The following is an 18,012-nucleotide window of genomic DNA, read 5'->3' as shown; positions in this document are numbered from 1 at the left end:
TATAATAAGTGTTCCTTTGTGTGTTCACGGATTGTTGGATGCTTTCAGTACACATTTTGATCATGAATTTCACCACGTCACTGGAACAAATCGTCGCGATGCGTTGAACAATTCATCAACAACCTGTGGTGAACATATAAATAAAACGCTCTCCTACGTTTTAGATGGTAATAATAAGTGTGTGTTTTGAACATGGATGTTTAAGCACGGATTGTAAATGAATAGTTTATTTAATACACCTTTATGATGAATTGTTTCATTACGTCACTGAAGCAAATCGTCAACCAGCGATGCGTGAAACAACAACAACCCGTGCTAGGATCTGGGCAGGCGGCATACCACAGGTAAACAATCGGTCCGGGTCGGCAACAGTAATCAGTCAGAGAATGTAGGAAACGCTTGGAATTGAATGCTGAGCAAAAAATAAAAAAATTAAAAAATGACGTCGCTCTGAATGACAGGAGGGTTTCAGCTGGACGGTAATCAAGGTACCGCGGGGTCTTGTGGGTAATGGAGTTCGTGTGGTTTCAGTAGCCGGGCGAGCGGGACCTCTGCTGGTCGGTTGGTGAGGGGATTAACTGGACCCGAGTCTGACAAATGGACCATCAAAGTAAAGTGTTACCTTCATTTTTATTTGTGAAACTTTTAATATTTGGGGTTTGTTGTAAGTAATTTTTCAGTTTCACCAAGAAATGCGCAGCAGCAGCCTGATGAATGTACTGCAAAATGTACTGAACGTGTTATCTAGGCTACTTTCAGTGTATGATTTACTGTAAAATGTATTCAGTGTCATTTTAGAATAAAACTTTTCTGAGCAAACTGAATCATGAGCTGACTGAATCATTACACAGGGCAGAATTATTAGCCCGCCTTTGATTTTATTTTTATTTATTTCTTTATGAATATTTAATAAATGATGTTGAAGAGATTCAGGAAATTCTCACAGTATGTCTGATAATTTTTTTCTTCTGGAGAAAGTCTGATTTGTTTTATTTCGGCTAGAATAAAAGCAGTTTTTAATTTTTTTAAACGCCATTTTAAGGTCAATATTATTAGCCCCTTTAAGCTATATATTTTTTCGATAGTCTACAGAACAAACCATCGCTATACAATAAAAATATACTGATTTTATTAAAAGAAGCCAATATGAATACGCATAATGAAAGCTTTTTAAACATCTGTGGTGCATAACAATCACTACGAGGGGCGAAAAACGAGACCAACTTCAGAAATAGCTTTATACATGCCTTTTATGTGACTCTGTTTCGCATACAAAGCAAACACAAACATCATTCACACAACAACAGACACAAGATCAACATACTTAAGGTGTTGTTCACTCCATGAATGGAAACACTTTATTCAGGGAACTATTAACTGTGACCCTAGCCTCAATAAACTCCACCTTTACTGCGTACAGTTAGCCTGGTTAAGTTTAGAAGTGTTATTAAGTTATGAAGGATGTAAAATATAGCCATTCAAAAAGCTTTTTAAGTACTAATAGACAACCAACATTTAAATGTGACAACCGGTTCCCATGTTAAAGTGTTAACAAATTCACTTTTAAGACAGGACTCTGCTGACATATGTGACCCTGGTTCACAAAACCAGTCATAAGTGGACATTTCTTTGAGATTGAGATATATACAACAGCAAAAATCTAAACCGTTGCTGTAAACGTGTACAAATAGACTACTTTTTATACATTTAAAGGGCACCTATTGTGTCAAAATCACCTTTAGAAGGGGTTTAAACACAGTTGTGTGGCAGCAGTGTGTGAATATCTCCAGCGTTTAATGGTAGAACTTAATTAATTCTATTTATAATCAGATTTGGTAGAAACAACATTGATTGTACGTGTCATCAGAAGGGGAAAACCCCGCCCACTCATTAGCATAGACAGCCCTGGGTGAGAAGCAGCCGTCTGCCAGTAGAGTTTTGAATCTGCCGCTATGCCAAAGAGCTTAGAGGCGACACTCAATAGCACGTTCCATTGCATCAGCAACATCCCCGCGATTCCGCCATTTTGGAGTGAAGGCGATTGGACGGTAATTGGATCTCAGCTGCTGCTTTGTTGTAAATTAATTTATTTAAAAAGCACATTAAAAGCTGAGATACAACCTGAAAGACGACAATACAACACTTACTATCACAATAACCAGCACTTTTAATAACTTACACACTTATAATATGCTGTTGTTCTATTGGAAGTTTCATTCCAAAATGGCCGCCCCGTGACACTAGCGGCATCTAGTGGCTGTTTCCCAAACAACAACAGATTGTCGCCTCTTGGTCATTCTAAGCTCTCTGACATTGCTGACACAGATGTTTGTTGCTCCGCCCTCCTCATTTGCATTTAAAGCGACAGTCACCAAAACAGCACAATTAGGATCAAAGCCTATAAAAGGGTCAGTTTGAGACAGTTATAAAACATTTTCTGCGTAATAAAACGCACACATAGGCCTCGTTTACACTAATGCGTTTTCGTTTTAAAATGCATACGTTTTGCTACGTATACGCCATCCGTCCACACTACACTGGAGTTCTCGAGCGCCGAAAACAGAGCGTTTTGAAAACGCTGTAGAGGCTGTTTTCATTCTGAAAAACGGAGACATCTGAAAACGGAGGCGGGGCTGCTGAGGTTCGCTACCTGATTGGGGCTTTTGTGTCATTGCGTATCCTTCCCTTATTCGTCAAGCCTCTATCACATGACTATAACACATGGCTTTAACGCTATCGGAAGACGGTACTGTAAACAACAGCATGGGCACAGAAATGGGAGCGTTGTTTGCACTATTGTCTGTTTTAGGCGCTATTCGCAGTTATTCATTTGTTACGTTTAGTAACAACTCGACCTCGTCGTCTGTCCACAAAATTACCTCTCTTGCTGTCTTTGCCATCGCGTTTAATGTTCAACTGGCGCTTGTTGACTAACAATAACCAAATGCCGAGCGAGACGCATGCTTCCTGTTTATACTAGAACACGCATGCCCAGAGTGCGCGAATGGTCACGTAATATACGTTTTTGGTGGCGTAGTGTGGACGGAGATATGTTCAGAAACGCTAATGTGGACGCGGATCGTTTTTTGATCTAAAACGCCGCTTTCAAACTAAAACGCACTAGTGTAAACGGAGCCATAGACACTGTGAGGACATCAGAGACTTGTTTTAGATCTTTAAAGTAAGAAATGCACTAAATATCTTCACGAAACATGAGCTTTGCTTAATATTCGAAGGATTTTTGGCCTCAAATACAATGTATTTTTTATTTGCGCAATGTATAGGTTTTGAGCTCCAGGGTCACACATCTGCAGCACATATTATTATTATTATTATCATTGTCTTTAATAAATGAGATTAGCTGGCCCATCACATCTTTTAAGATGACACGTAGTGCAAAATAGAATATTTAATTCCCCCAAAACACACAGAATAAGGCAAACGTGAGTTTTAAAAAAACAAAACGACGAACAAACACACACAATACTGTGTAGATCTGAAGCACAGATTACTTTCATGCCAATATACTGTACTTCCGAGGGGAAAAACTAGCATATACTAACGCAATCTCGCAGCGATTCGTAACTTTTTGATATAGTGGCGAATTCGTATGAATTTGTACAATTTAATTCGTATAATTTAGTACGATTTGCTCATCACCTAATGACGGTTGCGGTTAGGGTTGCGGTTAGGTGCCACGCCTCTTTTTAAAAAAAATTTCGTACAACTGAACTTGTACGAATTAGCCACTAAACTGACAAAACTTAAAATCCTTACGTTTCCTCGTGAGATCAGGCAGCATATACAAGACAAATGCTACATTTTACATACTTGTATATGCGTAAAATACAAAATAAAGGTCCTTTCTCATTTCATGAGGTAGAATGCTATTTTTAACGGACGTTTAGAAAATCTGTGGGTAAAGGTATCCCCGCCTGGGTCTGATTTCATCTTCCTAACCTTAATTCAGTGGACTTACTTATTTATACTTATTTATTAACTTTAAAGCAATTAATTTGGTTAATTTTGTCAGCATTTTCTGTAATTTTGAGAGTAATGTCAGATATAAATCTAATTTAGTTAATACAATTTTTTAAAAATGTTTCCTAAATGACGTCTAACATAATAGTTTTCATAACTCATTTATTTTTGCCTTAATATGCATCTAGTAACTGCATAATATTCAGCATTTTAAAGGCTTAATTAGTCTTTTGACAACACTAGTTTGTTCTGGAGCCAAAAATAAAATAACCATAGCAGATTTTTGTGTTATTAACGAAAAACGTTATAGAAAAATACAGTGAAAAAATCTCTGTGAAACGTCACTTTGGGAATATTAGAAAAACAATACAAAATTAACACGTATATCACATATACGCACACAGTAAAAATACAGCATTGATGAAAATACAAGTGACTGATAGAAAACGTACACTATAAAACACTCACCGCTTTCATTTACAATCATAAAAATCGTATTCGAACAATGTTTCAAGGTTATTTACAAACATAATTTTATATACAGTCTATATAAAACTTCAAAATATATCAAAGCAGACTATATGTTTGCTAGTGACTTACATAGTCACTTATATAGCGAAACGCTTCATAACATTTATGGCTCAGGTTAAATGCATCTTATTTTTCGTAATACAAAAAAAGTGTGTTCAATAAAAATAAATACCAAAAGTTGGACAGAATAACTGGAGGATATTGTTAGCTTATGTATATCGTGTGCACTTGTGCTACTTAACAGGACAGATGAGCTGCAAACCGTTCTTTTATAGTGCATTTGTGTATATGTTCACAGTATTTGTTTTATAGCGCATGATATCCTATATATTCAGTGCACAGCAACAGAAAACAGTGCATTCCTAATGCTTTCTACGTGCGTTGTGTAACAATAAAACGGAATTTCAGTGAATTTTCTTTGTTAAACTCCTAATTATGCGCTATATTGTGTGAATGTGCACGCATGTTTAAGCGTATACACACACATGTGTATATATATGTAATAATATATCCTATTTTACATTTGCTGGTCAGATGAAGAGCTACATGTGCAGATATTGTATATACAGATATATACATAGAGGAAAGTCCACTGGATGTTTACTGTCCTGAAGCTTTGTGATGAAGAAACCGTCTTTTCGTCACTCTGAAAAAGTCTGAAAGAGAGAAAAGCATATTCGATTTTTTTAAATTATCTTGAATTCCACAAATAATTGGTTAATAATTAATTTTTGATGTATAGAAGTGAATATTTGAATCGATTTAAATACGTAACTATTCAAATCTGCTGAGATGCTAAAACAAAATCTTGATAAAACTGGAGTAATAATTTAAATGAGTAAATCTCTGAGGGGAACTGACTTTCTTTACAATATTATGCTGTAAAAATGATATATTTTTTTAAATGACATCTTTTCTTCTAATAACGAGATGTTATTTTGTGAAAATGACATTTACTCATACTAATGATGTTATTACGTTAAAACGACATTTACTCACACTAACAATGTTATTTCGTTAAAACGGCATATTTACTCGTACTAATGATATTTCTTTAAAACGACAACTTACTTGTACTGAATGTTATTTCGTTAAAGCGATATATTTAATCGTACTAAAGATGTTATATATTTAAAATGATACATTTACTCGTAATAACGATTTCATTTCATTAAAACGATGTATTTACTTGTACTAACAAAGTTATTTTGTTAAAACAACATATTTACTTGTACTAACGACGTTATTTCATTAAAACATATTTTCTAATAGTAACGATGCTATTTTGTTAAAACAAAATTAAATAGTAAAATTAAACATTAAATAGTACTAACGATGTTATGTCGTTAAAACGACACCTTTACTCATAATAACGAGATGTTATTTTGTCATAACGACGTTTCTTATAATTATGAAATGTCATTTCGTTATAACGGCAACTTTTCTAATAAAAACGAGATGCTATTTCATTATGAGAACATTTCTCATAATAACGAGATGTTATTACGTTATGACAACTTTTCTCATAATAACAAGATGTTATTTCGTTATAACGACAACTTTTCTCATAATAATGAGACGTAATTTCATTATAACGACAATTTTTCATATAATAACAAGATGTTATTTCATTATAAATACAACTTTCTCATAATAACAAGATGTTATTTCGTTATAGTGACAACTATTATAATAAAAACGAGATGCTATTTCATTATAATTACAACTTTTTTATAATAACTAGTTGTTATTTTATTATAACGACAACTTTTCTCATAATAACAAGATGTTATTTCGTTATGACAATTTTTATAATAAAACATTTCATTGTAACGACAACTTTTCTCATAATAACGAGATGTTATTTCGTTATAATGACAACTTTTCTTATAAAAACGAGATGCTATTTCATTATAATAACTACTTTCTTTATAATACCAGGATGTTATTTCATTATAACGACAACTTTTCTCATAATAACAAGATGTTATTTTGCTATACGACAACTCTTCTAATAAAAAGTACATAACGACAACTTGTCGTGATATTTCGTGATAATGACAACTTTTCTTATAAAAACGAGATGCTATTTTGTTAATATTACTTTTTTTATAATAATGAGATGTTATTTCATTATAACGACAACTTTTCTCATAATAACAAGATGTTATTTCATTATAACGACAACTTTTTCTTATAAAAACGAGATGCTATTTCATTATAATAACTACTTTCTTTATAATACCAGGATGTTATTTCATTATAACGACAACTTTTCTCATAATAACAAGATGTTATTTTGCTATACGACAACTCTTCTAATAAAAAGTACATAACGACAACTTGTCGTGATATTTCGTTATAATGACAACTTTTCTTATAAAAACGAGATGCTATTTTGTTATAATTACTTTTTTTATTAAAATGAGATGTTATTTCATTATAATGACAACTTTTCTCATAATAACAAGATGTTATTTCGTTATAACGACAACTTTTCTTATAAAAACGAGATGCTATTTCATTATAATAACTACTTTTTTATAATAACAGGATGTTATTTCATTATAACGACAACTTTTCTCATAATAACAAGATGTTATTTTGCTATAACGACAACTCTTCTAATAAAAAGTACATAACGACAACAACTTGTGATATTTCGTGATAATGACAACTTGTCTTATAAAAACGAGATGCTATTTCATTATAATGACAACGTTTCGCTTAATAACGAGATGTTATTTCGTTAAGACAATTTTTTTTATAATAACAAGATGTTATTTCATTATAATGACAACTTTTCTCATAAAAATTAGATGCTGGTTTATTATAATGACAACTTTTTTATAATAACGAGATGTTATTTTACTATAACAACTTCTCTCTTAATAACGAGATAGTTTGTTAAAACAACATCTCTTCTCACAACGACATTGTATTTCATTAAAACAACAAATTTACTCATAACTACTCATGTTCGTATTGATGAATCTAATTTAAACAGTATGACGATGGAGTTCTGCCCTGACCACAGCCTCACCTGTGATGTTTGCTTGTCTGCGTTTGACCCCCAAAACGGCAGCCATTCTCTTCTCAGGCTTGGTTCCTCTAAAGCCGCCACAGCTTCTTCGCAGCTCCAGAAATTTCTCCGTGGCCGTCGCTGCAGAGGAGCGAGCAAAGGATTCTCTATCCAGCATCTGCTTCATCACACTGGGCCTGACCACACTGCTGCGGTAGAAGGCCGGGACGTCCTGGCAGCGCAGCTCTTCCCACTCGACTCGTCCCGGGACAGGCTGGTCCCTCTGAAAGTCGAAGTTCCAGCGTTGTTTGGCGGTCTCCACGTTCATGCAGAAGAGCCTCTGGAAGTCCTGCTGCAGCTGCTGGTGGTCCACGGGACCAAACAGGTTACGCCGAATCACCGCCGTCTGGGGCTTAATGTCCTCCTCCTGCCTCTTCAACAGCCCATGATCACATGCAGCCCGCACCACAGACATGTTCCTGTGGGAACGAAGAGAATCGAACAACTGGTTTCACAGAACTGCCGCTCACTGGATATTTCCTCTTTTTCAGAGCATTCTCTGTAAACCCTAGAGATGGTTGTGCGTGAAAATCCCAGTAAATCAGCAGTTTCTGAAATACTCAGACCAGCCCGTCTGGCACCAACAACCATGCCACGTTCAAAGTCACCTAAATCCCCTTTCTTCCCCATTCTGATCCACGGTTTGAACTGCAGCGGATCGTCTTGACCATGTCTACATGCCTAAATGCGCTGAGTTGCTGCCATGTGATTGGCTGATTAGTATTTAGCATTAACAAGCAGTCGGACAGCTATACCTAATAAAGTGTACATGGTTTTGGCCACCAGGTGTCTCTATTACGAGGTGTTTTGAGGCTTTAAAAGGCTCAACTTCTCCCATCATTACTTCATCTAGGCATGGGATGATAACCGCTTTCATGGTATGCCGCAGTTTGGAAAAGTCAAGGATTTAAAACCGTCAACATTTTCCTAGTCTCTTCCTGAGGTATGGGTACGATTTTTTAATTTACTTTTTTTTTTTTAACAGTATCTCCAACAAAAAAAAAAATGCCATTTTAAATCGTAAAGAAGTCTGTGTTTCTGAAATAAACGACGACAGCAGAAGTCAGCGATTTACTTTAATTATTTAGCCTGACATGTTTACTGCTCCAGAATACTTTAAATGCTTCTCAAAGTAAAGTATATTGTGTTAAATGGGTAAAAAGTTCTTGGCTGCGTCCGAAACCGCCTACTACTCAGTAGGTACTGTATTTGAATTTAAACGTACTACTCGGCCGTTAGAAAAGTACGTTATATACAGTATGAATGTGAAAAGTATGAATGGAATTCGGATGTACTACATCCACCATTTTGTTATGGTCATGCGATCTACCTGCGTAATTTGCGTCGCTTCACTCCCATTCATGACTTCGCTCGCGGGGCATCATGGGATAGCGCAGCGTGCATGGGATGCGCACTTCAGAATCTCGCCGGAAGTAGTAAGTCATCCGGGTACTTCTCGCATACTGATTTTCCAATTCTATGAATTCGGACATACTACTCGGCTCGCATACTGATTTTAGCGTACTGTATAGTATGGAAGTATGCGGTTTCGGACGCAGAATTCAGTATGTCTGAATTCATAGAGTATGAAAATCAGTATGTCAGGATTTTCGAGTGCGCATCGCATGCATGCTGCGCTATCCCATGATGCCCCGTGAGCGAATTCATGAGTGGGAGTAAAGCGACGCAAGTGACGCAGGTAGGTCACGTGACCATGACAAAATGTCGGATGTAGTACGTCTGAATCCCATTCATACTTTTCACATTCATACTGTATAGAACGCACTTTTCTAACAACCGAGTAGTACGGTTAAATTTAAATGCAGTACCTACTGAGTTGTAGGTGGTTTCGGTCGCAGCCCGTGATATTTTCATCCAAGGTTATAATACCGTCAGAATCTTATACCGGCCCATGCCTAACTTCCATCACACACTCTTAGAAGTCTGTCTCTGGAGTGGTGGCTTTTTAAAGGCTACACATTTATACATAAAGGATTCATATTGGTTTCTTAAAAAGGCACCTAAAAAGTACAAAAGTTGAACGATTTATGCACAAATATGGACCTTTGAGGCAGCAAATCTGTACTCTTCAGGTAAAAAGTTGTGTCTTTTGAAAAGTTGCTCCTCAGTGGATTCAGAAATAAAGCTACAAAAGCTGCCACTGAGGAGGGAGTAACTAATTTTAACCTATGTACAAAACGTAGTCCAGTAGCATCTTAATGCAAACACATTCATACGTTTTCATAGTGACTTACAGTTGAAGTCAGAATTATTCGACCCCCTTTGAATTATCTTGTTTAAATATTTCCCAAATGATGTTAAACAGATTCAGGAAATGTTCACAGTGTGTCTGATAATATTTGTTCTTCTGGAGAAAGTCTTATTTAATTTATTTCAGCTAGAATAAAAGCAGTTTTTAATATTTTAAACACCATTTTAAGGTCAATATTTTTAGCCCCTTAAAGTTATACATTTCTCAATATTCTACAAAACAAACCATCATTATAGAATAACTTGCCTAATTACCTTAAGCTGCCTAGTTAACCCAATTAACCTAGTTAAGCCTTTAAATGTCGCTTTAAGCTGTGTAGAAGTGTCTTGAAGAATATCAAGTCTAATATTATTTACTGTCATCATGACAAAGATAAATCAGTTATCAGAGATGAGTTATTAAAACTATTATGATTAGAAATGTGTTGAAAATATTCTCTCAGTTAAACAGGAACTGGGCAAAAAATAATAATAATAAATAAACGGGGGCTAATAATCCTGACTTCAACTGTATTGTGTCTTATTATTTTGGGGGTCACTATGTGTATACAAGCCAATGACAAAAAATGTATTATTGTCCAACTTTAAAGGGTGCTGTTTACAACAGCAAGCTTATATAAATGTATTATTCGGGTCTATATATTTAAGTTATTTATTATTTTTAAATACAATTTTCTTATGATTCAAATGCAAAAGTCTTAAATGTTTGACTTTGTTTTCCCCCAAAACAAAAGTCTCTAAATCTGGACTCTTATTTATTTATTTGAGTATTTTTAAGGTTCATCATGAACAAAATCGCTCACTTTTAATTTAATTCGAGTATTATACGATAGAGAGGAAAATAAATGTGAACGGAGACTTGTTTACGTCGAGCGTAAAAGTGGCGTGCGCACACACACACACACACACACACACACACATAGAGATGACTGACACGTACTGAACATACCGTTCTCTCACTCAATATCTCTTCACAGGTTATTACCAAAGCACATGCACCCCAAATCACATAGATAGATAGATAGATAGATAGATAGATAGATAGATAGATAGATAGATAGATAGATAGATAGATAATCATTTTTGCAACTTAATGACAAATTTTATTGAATTATAGTGTTATTTTACACTTTTTTTTATTCAATGTCTGTAGCTGATTAATATTATTTGTCTTCCCAGAAACCCACAAAACTATAATTTCAGCAAACTATTGTATTTATATCTATGCTTGCGATTTGTGTATTATATTTAATGAATGATTAATGCACAAAATGTCCCCAAAATCGATCTAAAATGATTAATTTCTTCATAATAGAGCTATTCTTGTCATCGGTTGAAATAATTATATTGCGATTATAACGTTAAATATCGCACTGTCAGACATATCCTGCAGCCCTAGAAACTGTCAACGTCAACAATAACAAAGATGAAAAATAATGATTAACTCACCATTCGAGTACAAGCAAGGCTTGATGAGAGAAATCAAGTCCACACGGACCAATGGTCGGTAATAGATGCGAAATGCAGCAGAGCTCGAGCTAATAATAAACTGATCCACTGAAGATGTTTGTTATGATGGCAGGACAGCCCCCAGTCACGTGACCCGCGCAGCGCTAACACTACAGTCGAATATCAGCATTAACGCTCACATTTACAGCACAGCAACATGTCGGACCATCTATTTACTACACTGGTGAGCTCTCGGGATCGTAGAGTAACGTGGGGAAGTGAGTGTATGGTGTCTCCGCGTGTAAAGTAGGTCAAATCCCCCGCAGCCCCCGCGCTTGACACACATTCGGTGTTTTGCTGGCTTCACGTTCAGCTTGGGAACATCAGTCACGTTGAGCTGCAACGTGACGGGGAGGAGCCACAGCACAGACTGTACAAAACATAGAGCCACACACTGCACTGATTTCTCCCGCTTCACGCAGGGTTGCCAAGTCCGCGGTTTTCCCGCCGAAAATTTTTAATAATTGTTGAATGGATACAGCTGCGGATACTATCATATTTTTTTGTGACACAGTACAGTAATAATTAATATTTTTCACATTACTGTGATGAATTGGGTTTAGTAACGCAATTTGATGAGTAAATTAATAACTTTTATGAATAATACTAGGTATTTGGCAGTGCTACTACTGTAAGGGGAAGCTTTAGGGTTGGAGTGAGGGTAGGGGTAAATAAAATACAATTTCATTGGTAATTTAATGAAAAACACTCGATAGGATTACCGTTTTTACACTGCTATGAGGGTTAGGTTTAGAGTCGGGGTAGGGATCATGTTAATGAAATATAAATGAATGGTTAATTTAATAAGTACTCAGTAGAATTACCCTGCTGAAAAAATCAGCTAAAACCAGCCTAAGCTGGTTGGCTTGTCTTAGCTGGTTTTAGCTGGAAGTAGCTGGTTTCAGCTGGTCTCCCAGCCTGGTCAAGCTGGTTTTAGCTGGTCTCCCAGCCTGGTCAAGCTGGTCTCTCAATCTGACTTGGCTGGTTTTAACTAAACTACCAGCCTGGCCAGGCTGGTCAAACTGGTCTCTCAATTTGACTAGGATGGTTTTAGCTGTTCTCCCAGCCTGGTCAAGCTGGTTTTAGCTGGTTTCCCAACCTGGCCAGACCGGTCAAGCTGGTATCTCAGGCTGACCAGGCTGGTTTTAGCTGGTTTTAGCTGGTCTCCCATCCTGGTCAAGCTGGTCTCTTAATCTGACTAGGCTGGTTTAAGCTGGTCTCTTAGCCTGGCCAGGCTAGTTTTAGCTGGTCTCCCAGGCTGGGAGACCAGCTAAAACCAACTTGACCAGGCTGGGAGACCAGCTAAAACTAGCCTGGCCAGGCTGAGAGACCAGCTAAAACCAGCTTGGCCAGGCTGAGAGACCAGCTTAAACCAGCCTAGTCAGAGCTAAAATCAGCCTGACCAGCTAAAACCAGTTAAGACCAGCCAGCTAAGACCAGCCTGACAAGCTAAAACCAGCCTGATCAACTAAGACCGGCTAAAAAGTGACCAAAACCCCTCTAAAACCACCAGCCTGACCCACTAAAACCAGCTAAGACCAACCCGACCAACTAAAAAGTGTCCAAAACCCCTCTAAAACCAGCTAAGACCAGCTAAAACCAGCTAAGACCAACCTGATCAACTAAGACCAGCTAAAAAGTGGCCTAAACCCCTCTAAAACCAGCCAGACCAGCTAAAACCAGCTTGAACAACAAAGACCAGCTTGACCAGTTCAAACCAGCCAAGACCAACCTGACCAATTAAGACCAGCTAAAAAGTGGCCAAAACCCCTCTAAAACCAGCCTGATAAACCAGCCATGACCAGCCTGGGAAACAAGCTAAAACCAGCTTGGGTGACCAGCTAAAACCAGCCTGACCAGCTTAGGCTGGTTCAAGCTGTTTTTTTCAGTAGGGTACTGTTTCTACACAGTTGTTTACAGAACTTTTTTTTTTACAAAAAGGTGAACATTATTACTACTTTACAGTCCAAATTAGAAATGTTAACAATACCTGTTAACATTTGTCTCCGAAAATTCTGTTCTTGTTTGTGGTATTATTATCAGTATTTGGGGTAATGCATTACAAGTAACGCGAATACGTAATAATATTACTTTTCTTACTAACGAGTAAAGTAACACGTAAAAAATAAGTAATGATATGCAAGTTTTTTATGTAATGCGAGAAATAGATCGAGAAATAAATATCTGAAATACAAAGAACAAAGTCGCACTAAATCCTACACACAATGAGAGAATGCAGGAACGGACCGAAAGGAAGACGGCAGAGCCTTACATTTCTGCGACGGAAGTTTTACCATTTTTCTGAATGGATCAAGAAAGGGAAAATGGATTATAATCTCAGTAGACAGTGATTTTACTGAACTAATAAGACAGAATGTACAAGAGTAGCACGAAACTTTTATTTCGAGGGTCAGAAAGATCTCCGAAGATACAATTATCCTACATTGTCATTTTTTAATGTGTTTTTTAAGGTAAATAACGGTGTAGACTACATGGTTGTTAATTAAAGAGCTCTTCTATTTTAAAAAAAGAAGAAGAAAAAAAAAGCCTCAGCCAGGGGTGCGTTTCCGAAAACCATCGTTAGCCAACTGAGGTTGCAAGTTCTATTGTTACATAGTTCGTTAATTAGGCGTTTCCCAAATCCGTCTTTTCAACAAACATTCGCAAACTGCATCGCAATCTTGTAGGCTTGCAACTACACCTCTGGAGCTGTAGTTAGAAGCATAGTTCCTGGCTGTGTTCTTTTCGCAGTTATCCGCCTATTCATTTAGAACATTCTAACATTTAAACACGTTATGATTAAAAAACAACATTAAAGTCAGGGTGTAATTTGCTTCGAAAGTATTTTTACAGTTCAGTTTTAGCGATCTTCATGTTTACAATTACACTCTTTTCGCAGCGCACTTTGAAAACATTGATGTCATTTTGAACACAGCCGTGGCTCATAACGAAAGCTATATAGGTGACCTATTAAGTTGTTACTCCACCTCGTTTAGAGCATCATCATGGGCGTTTTACGTTATAACTAATGTGGTTCAAACGTTGGATCTGCGACAGAGAAACTACAGATTTTGGCAAACACTTATCAATACATCAATCTTTTCCCAAACGATGCATCGTACTATTATTGTTAAGCCGCGAGTTACGTTGTTGTTTGGGAAATGGACCCCAGGTCAAAAAAAGCTACGCAAATGTATGTCAAAAGTAACGTGACACATTTTTTTTGTCATAAAAAGTTACTAAGTTACGTAACTAGCTACTTATGTGGGGAGTAGCTCAATTTTGTATTGCATAACTTTCAAAAGTAACTAAAGTGTTGAGTGCCGGGAAGGAGCTCCAGATGAAAAGTTTTGTTTTGTGTTTACCTTATGATCAAAGTTGCTGTACGTGGCCCGGCTTCCGCCTCAAAATAAGCGAGTTTGAGCCACTTGTACATTAAGGTGGCGTTCAGTAAAAACAAAACACCCGTGAAGAAACTCGACAAAGGGACATAAACACCTGCTGCCAGCTAGTGTTTCGGAAGTGTCATTGCAGAGCAACACAAACAGCACACAGAAGAAAAAAATGCACGCAAGGCAGGCACCGTGGGTCACGCCGATCACTCGATGCAGAAGTATAAACCAGCTTTTATTTAACAGAGCTATGATAAAATGAAATCCTATTGGCTGTTCTTTAAAAAGGGGAGGAGTTACTATAAGTCCTGTCTTGTCTTCATGTTTCAATTGAGATTATGTCAATCATTAAATTAAAAAATGCACATTTCAAAGCACTTCAAGAGGCCTTTAACTTTCTAGAACTTGATTTTTTAGTCCGTGGGTTAAAGTTGACACACCATTAGCTGCATTTGTATGGTTACACTGAAATACTAAACTTTGTGAGGTGCAGGAAAACTAAAGTTGAGACTGCCCACATGACAAAATACTAGTAGTTTAATATTATGTTATACTCTTTAATTAATCTAATTGATGCTACAGCATACTGTGCTAACTATAGTGAACTGATAACCTGTCATGATAATAATAGGCCTACTTTAGATTTTACTACAGTAAATGTACTGTTAATGCCTACTGTATTGGGCAATTTGTTAATATTCCTGTAGTCGTTGTGTTAGAATCGTTTAAATAAAAACAGCACTGTAGTATTTAGTGTATCTAGAAATGTAGTAAATTACCATAGTTTTTTATTTGGAGGCTGTATGTGTGGTTGCCTTCATTTCTATTGTAACAGATTAGCAGGACTGATTGTTGCTAAATCATAACTGCAAAATACAGAATGTATGTATGTGTGTGTGTGTGTGTATATATATATATATATATATATATATATATATATATATATATATATATATATATATATATATATATATATATATAAGGGATGCTCATTTCGGTTAATTTTGCTAACCGACAACCGCCGCTCATTAATCGGTTATTAACGGTTAACTGGTCAGATTACTATTAATTTTATATTAAACAAATTGACGTGTCTATTTTGTGTCCGACACATTAAACATTGCATTTTAAAATACTGATTTATTTTAACATGCTAGCATAATAATAATAGAACATAACAACAGCATTTTCAGGCACCTGCAGTGTTTAGCACAGAAGAGCAGAATAAACTAAATTACATGAATAAAATAAATAGGACTGCCCTAAATAATTTTCACTTAAATAATTCATTTATATTACAAAACGAAAATACTGACTGATTATTTTTAATAACCGGCATAGGCGTTTTTTTTTTTCCAATCATATGTTTTTTCTTCCGTCAAATAAAAATAGCTCAAATTGCTCGCTCCAAGGAAAATATGCATTTATTTAATGCCCCGCTGTTATTATTATAAATCAAGAACCTTTACATTTTTAATAGAAATCATTATTTTAAAGATTATGTCTTGCTATATGGTTTCCTCTCTCTCCCTCGCGATTCAAGTGCGCGCGCTGCGTGATGAAAAGACAACAACAACGCGCGCATATGTTGACTTTTTGTAAACAGTTTTGTTGTTTAAAAATGATATTGCATTAATGTGCATACATGCTTTATAATTTGTAAAATAAAAGCTAAAGCCTATTTGTTGCGTTTATGACGCAGATCCAGGTCAACATCAGCCGAAATGGCATCAGGGCCGAAAAGGCGCACCTCACTGCCTTTATGTTGACAAGGAAAAAAAGAAGAGAAGAGGCGCGGTCCTCTTATGAAACGACTGAATCAGCTGGGTATCGATTGTGCAAAAGTGTTGCTGTATATGTTGATAAAATTGTAATATTTAATAATATTGTGATATTCAGGATTTGTACATTCATACAGCTCTGGATAACTTAAAACAGCGATTAGACCTTCAGAGCGGTGTTAATGCGTCCTGAAGTAAAGCGAAACGGCTATAAACTCCAGCAAGATAGAGTGATTATATGCAGAGTCATATACCTTTATCTATAAATAAAGTATAACTATAGAAACCTTGTTCATCTTAACTGAAAGCTTTGGCGTGTTTGCTGACCTCACGCATCGCGCACCTGTCAGTCATTCAGTCAGCACAAAACGCCAAAGGATTAAACAGATAGCGCACAGCACTATACGGTTACAGAAAACTTTGCGCTGTTATAATCCACTTACCTTTTAATACGTTTTGGTGCGATTATAATCCGCTATTAAAAACAACAACAACAATGACTAAATGTTTTGAAAGGGTAATGTAGCCGTGGCGGGATGCATTTTGGTCCCCGCCATGGAAGAATGAATGTAGCGGAAACCAAGCTCTTTAAAAGTTCTCTGTAGTTGTCTTGACAGCACAAACTGCTGCTCTGGGATGAGCCGCGTGCAAAAGACGCCCCCTCTTAATGCAAAGGCGCATTCAACTGGCCCCTTATGCAGTCAAACTAAAAACATATAAAATAATATTTTTAATCGTTTAACTGATAGCATTAATCGGTCACAAACGCACCCTTTCGGTTAACGGTTAATCGATTATTTTGAGCATCCCTAATATATATATATATATATATATATATATATATGTGCAGTATGTAATATACAGAAAAAAGTGTCGATTATATAATTATTTTATTATTTTATAATTACTAATACAGTTATTTTCAAAGGTGAAACCACAGTTAGCTCGTAAAAGTGATTAAAATAATCTACTTTACTTTTATTCATTCATTTTCTTTTCGGCTTTGTCTCTTTATTTATCAGGGGTCACCACAGCAGAATAAACCGCCAACTTGGTTTTACACAGCGGATGCCCTTCCAGCCGCAACCAAACACCGGGACCGGGTAACCTACTTTTCTTTACTTGACCTAATTTTGATCGGCCATTGGAGTAGTTATGCGAAGACCTGGCAACCCAGCTGTGGTACAGTGAAAGGAGAAATTGAGCAATTCTGTGAGGAACTTACAGAACACACACACACACACACACACAGAGCAGAAATGCTACGTTTCGATTCGCTGGCATTTCCCAGGGTGTAACTTTGGTTTGAGACGGGGGACACGAAATGGGGGGAAATGTTTTTCGATTTGAATGCGGTTTACCAAGGGACCAACAGAAAATCCACACAATTAATCTACATTATATTAATATTACCAAAAGAAATGGCTACTAATCGCACTGAAAAAAGTGTTGCATGCGGAACTGT

The 18,012-nt window shown here is 36.4% G+C and overlaps 1 protein-coding gene and 1 long non-coding RNA gene across 2 annotated transcripts; one reads left to right on the top strand and one right to left on the bottom strand.

The window, feature by feature from the left end:
• Positions 1-5,085: 5,085 nt before the first annotated feature.
• On the bottom strand, positions 5,086-11,418 carry cdkn1d (cyclin-dependent kinase inhibitor 1D). The gene is given in 3 exon segments (NM_001281477.1): positions 5,086-5,168; positions 7,556-8,013; positions 11,315-11,418. Coding segments are annotated over 2 exon segments (510 nt in total). The 5' UTR covers positions 8,010-8,013; positions 11,315-11,418; the 3' UTR covers positions 5,086-5,112.
• On the top strand, positions 8,575-11,630 carry LOC147845297 (uncharacterized). The gene is made up of 2 exons (XR_015484512.2): positions 8,575-8,794; positions 9,438-11,630. It is a non-coding gene; the product is annotated as an uncharacterized LOC147845297 (long non-coding RNA).
• The last annotated feature ends 6,382 nt before the right edge of the window (positions 11,631-18,012 follow it).

Source organism: Danio rerio, chromosome 4 (assembly GCF_052040795.2).
Source record: "Danio rerio strain M-AB ecotype USA chromosome 4, GRCz13ab, whole genome shotgun sequence".
Lineage (NCBI taxonomy): Eukaryota > Metazoa > Chordata > Actinopteri > Cypriniformes > Danionidae > Danio > Danio rerio.
This window is presented reverse-complemented; position numbering and strand designations above follow the sequence as displayed.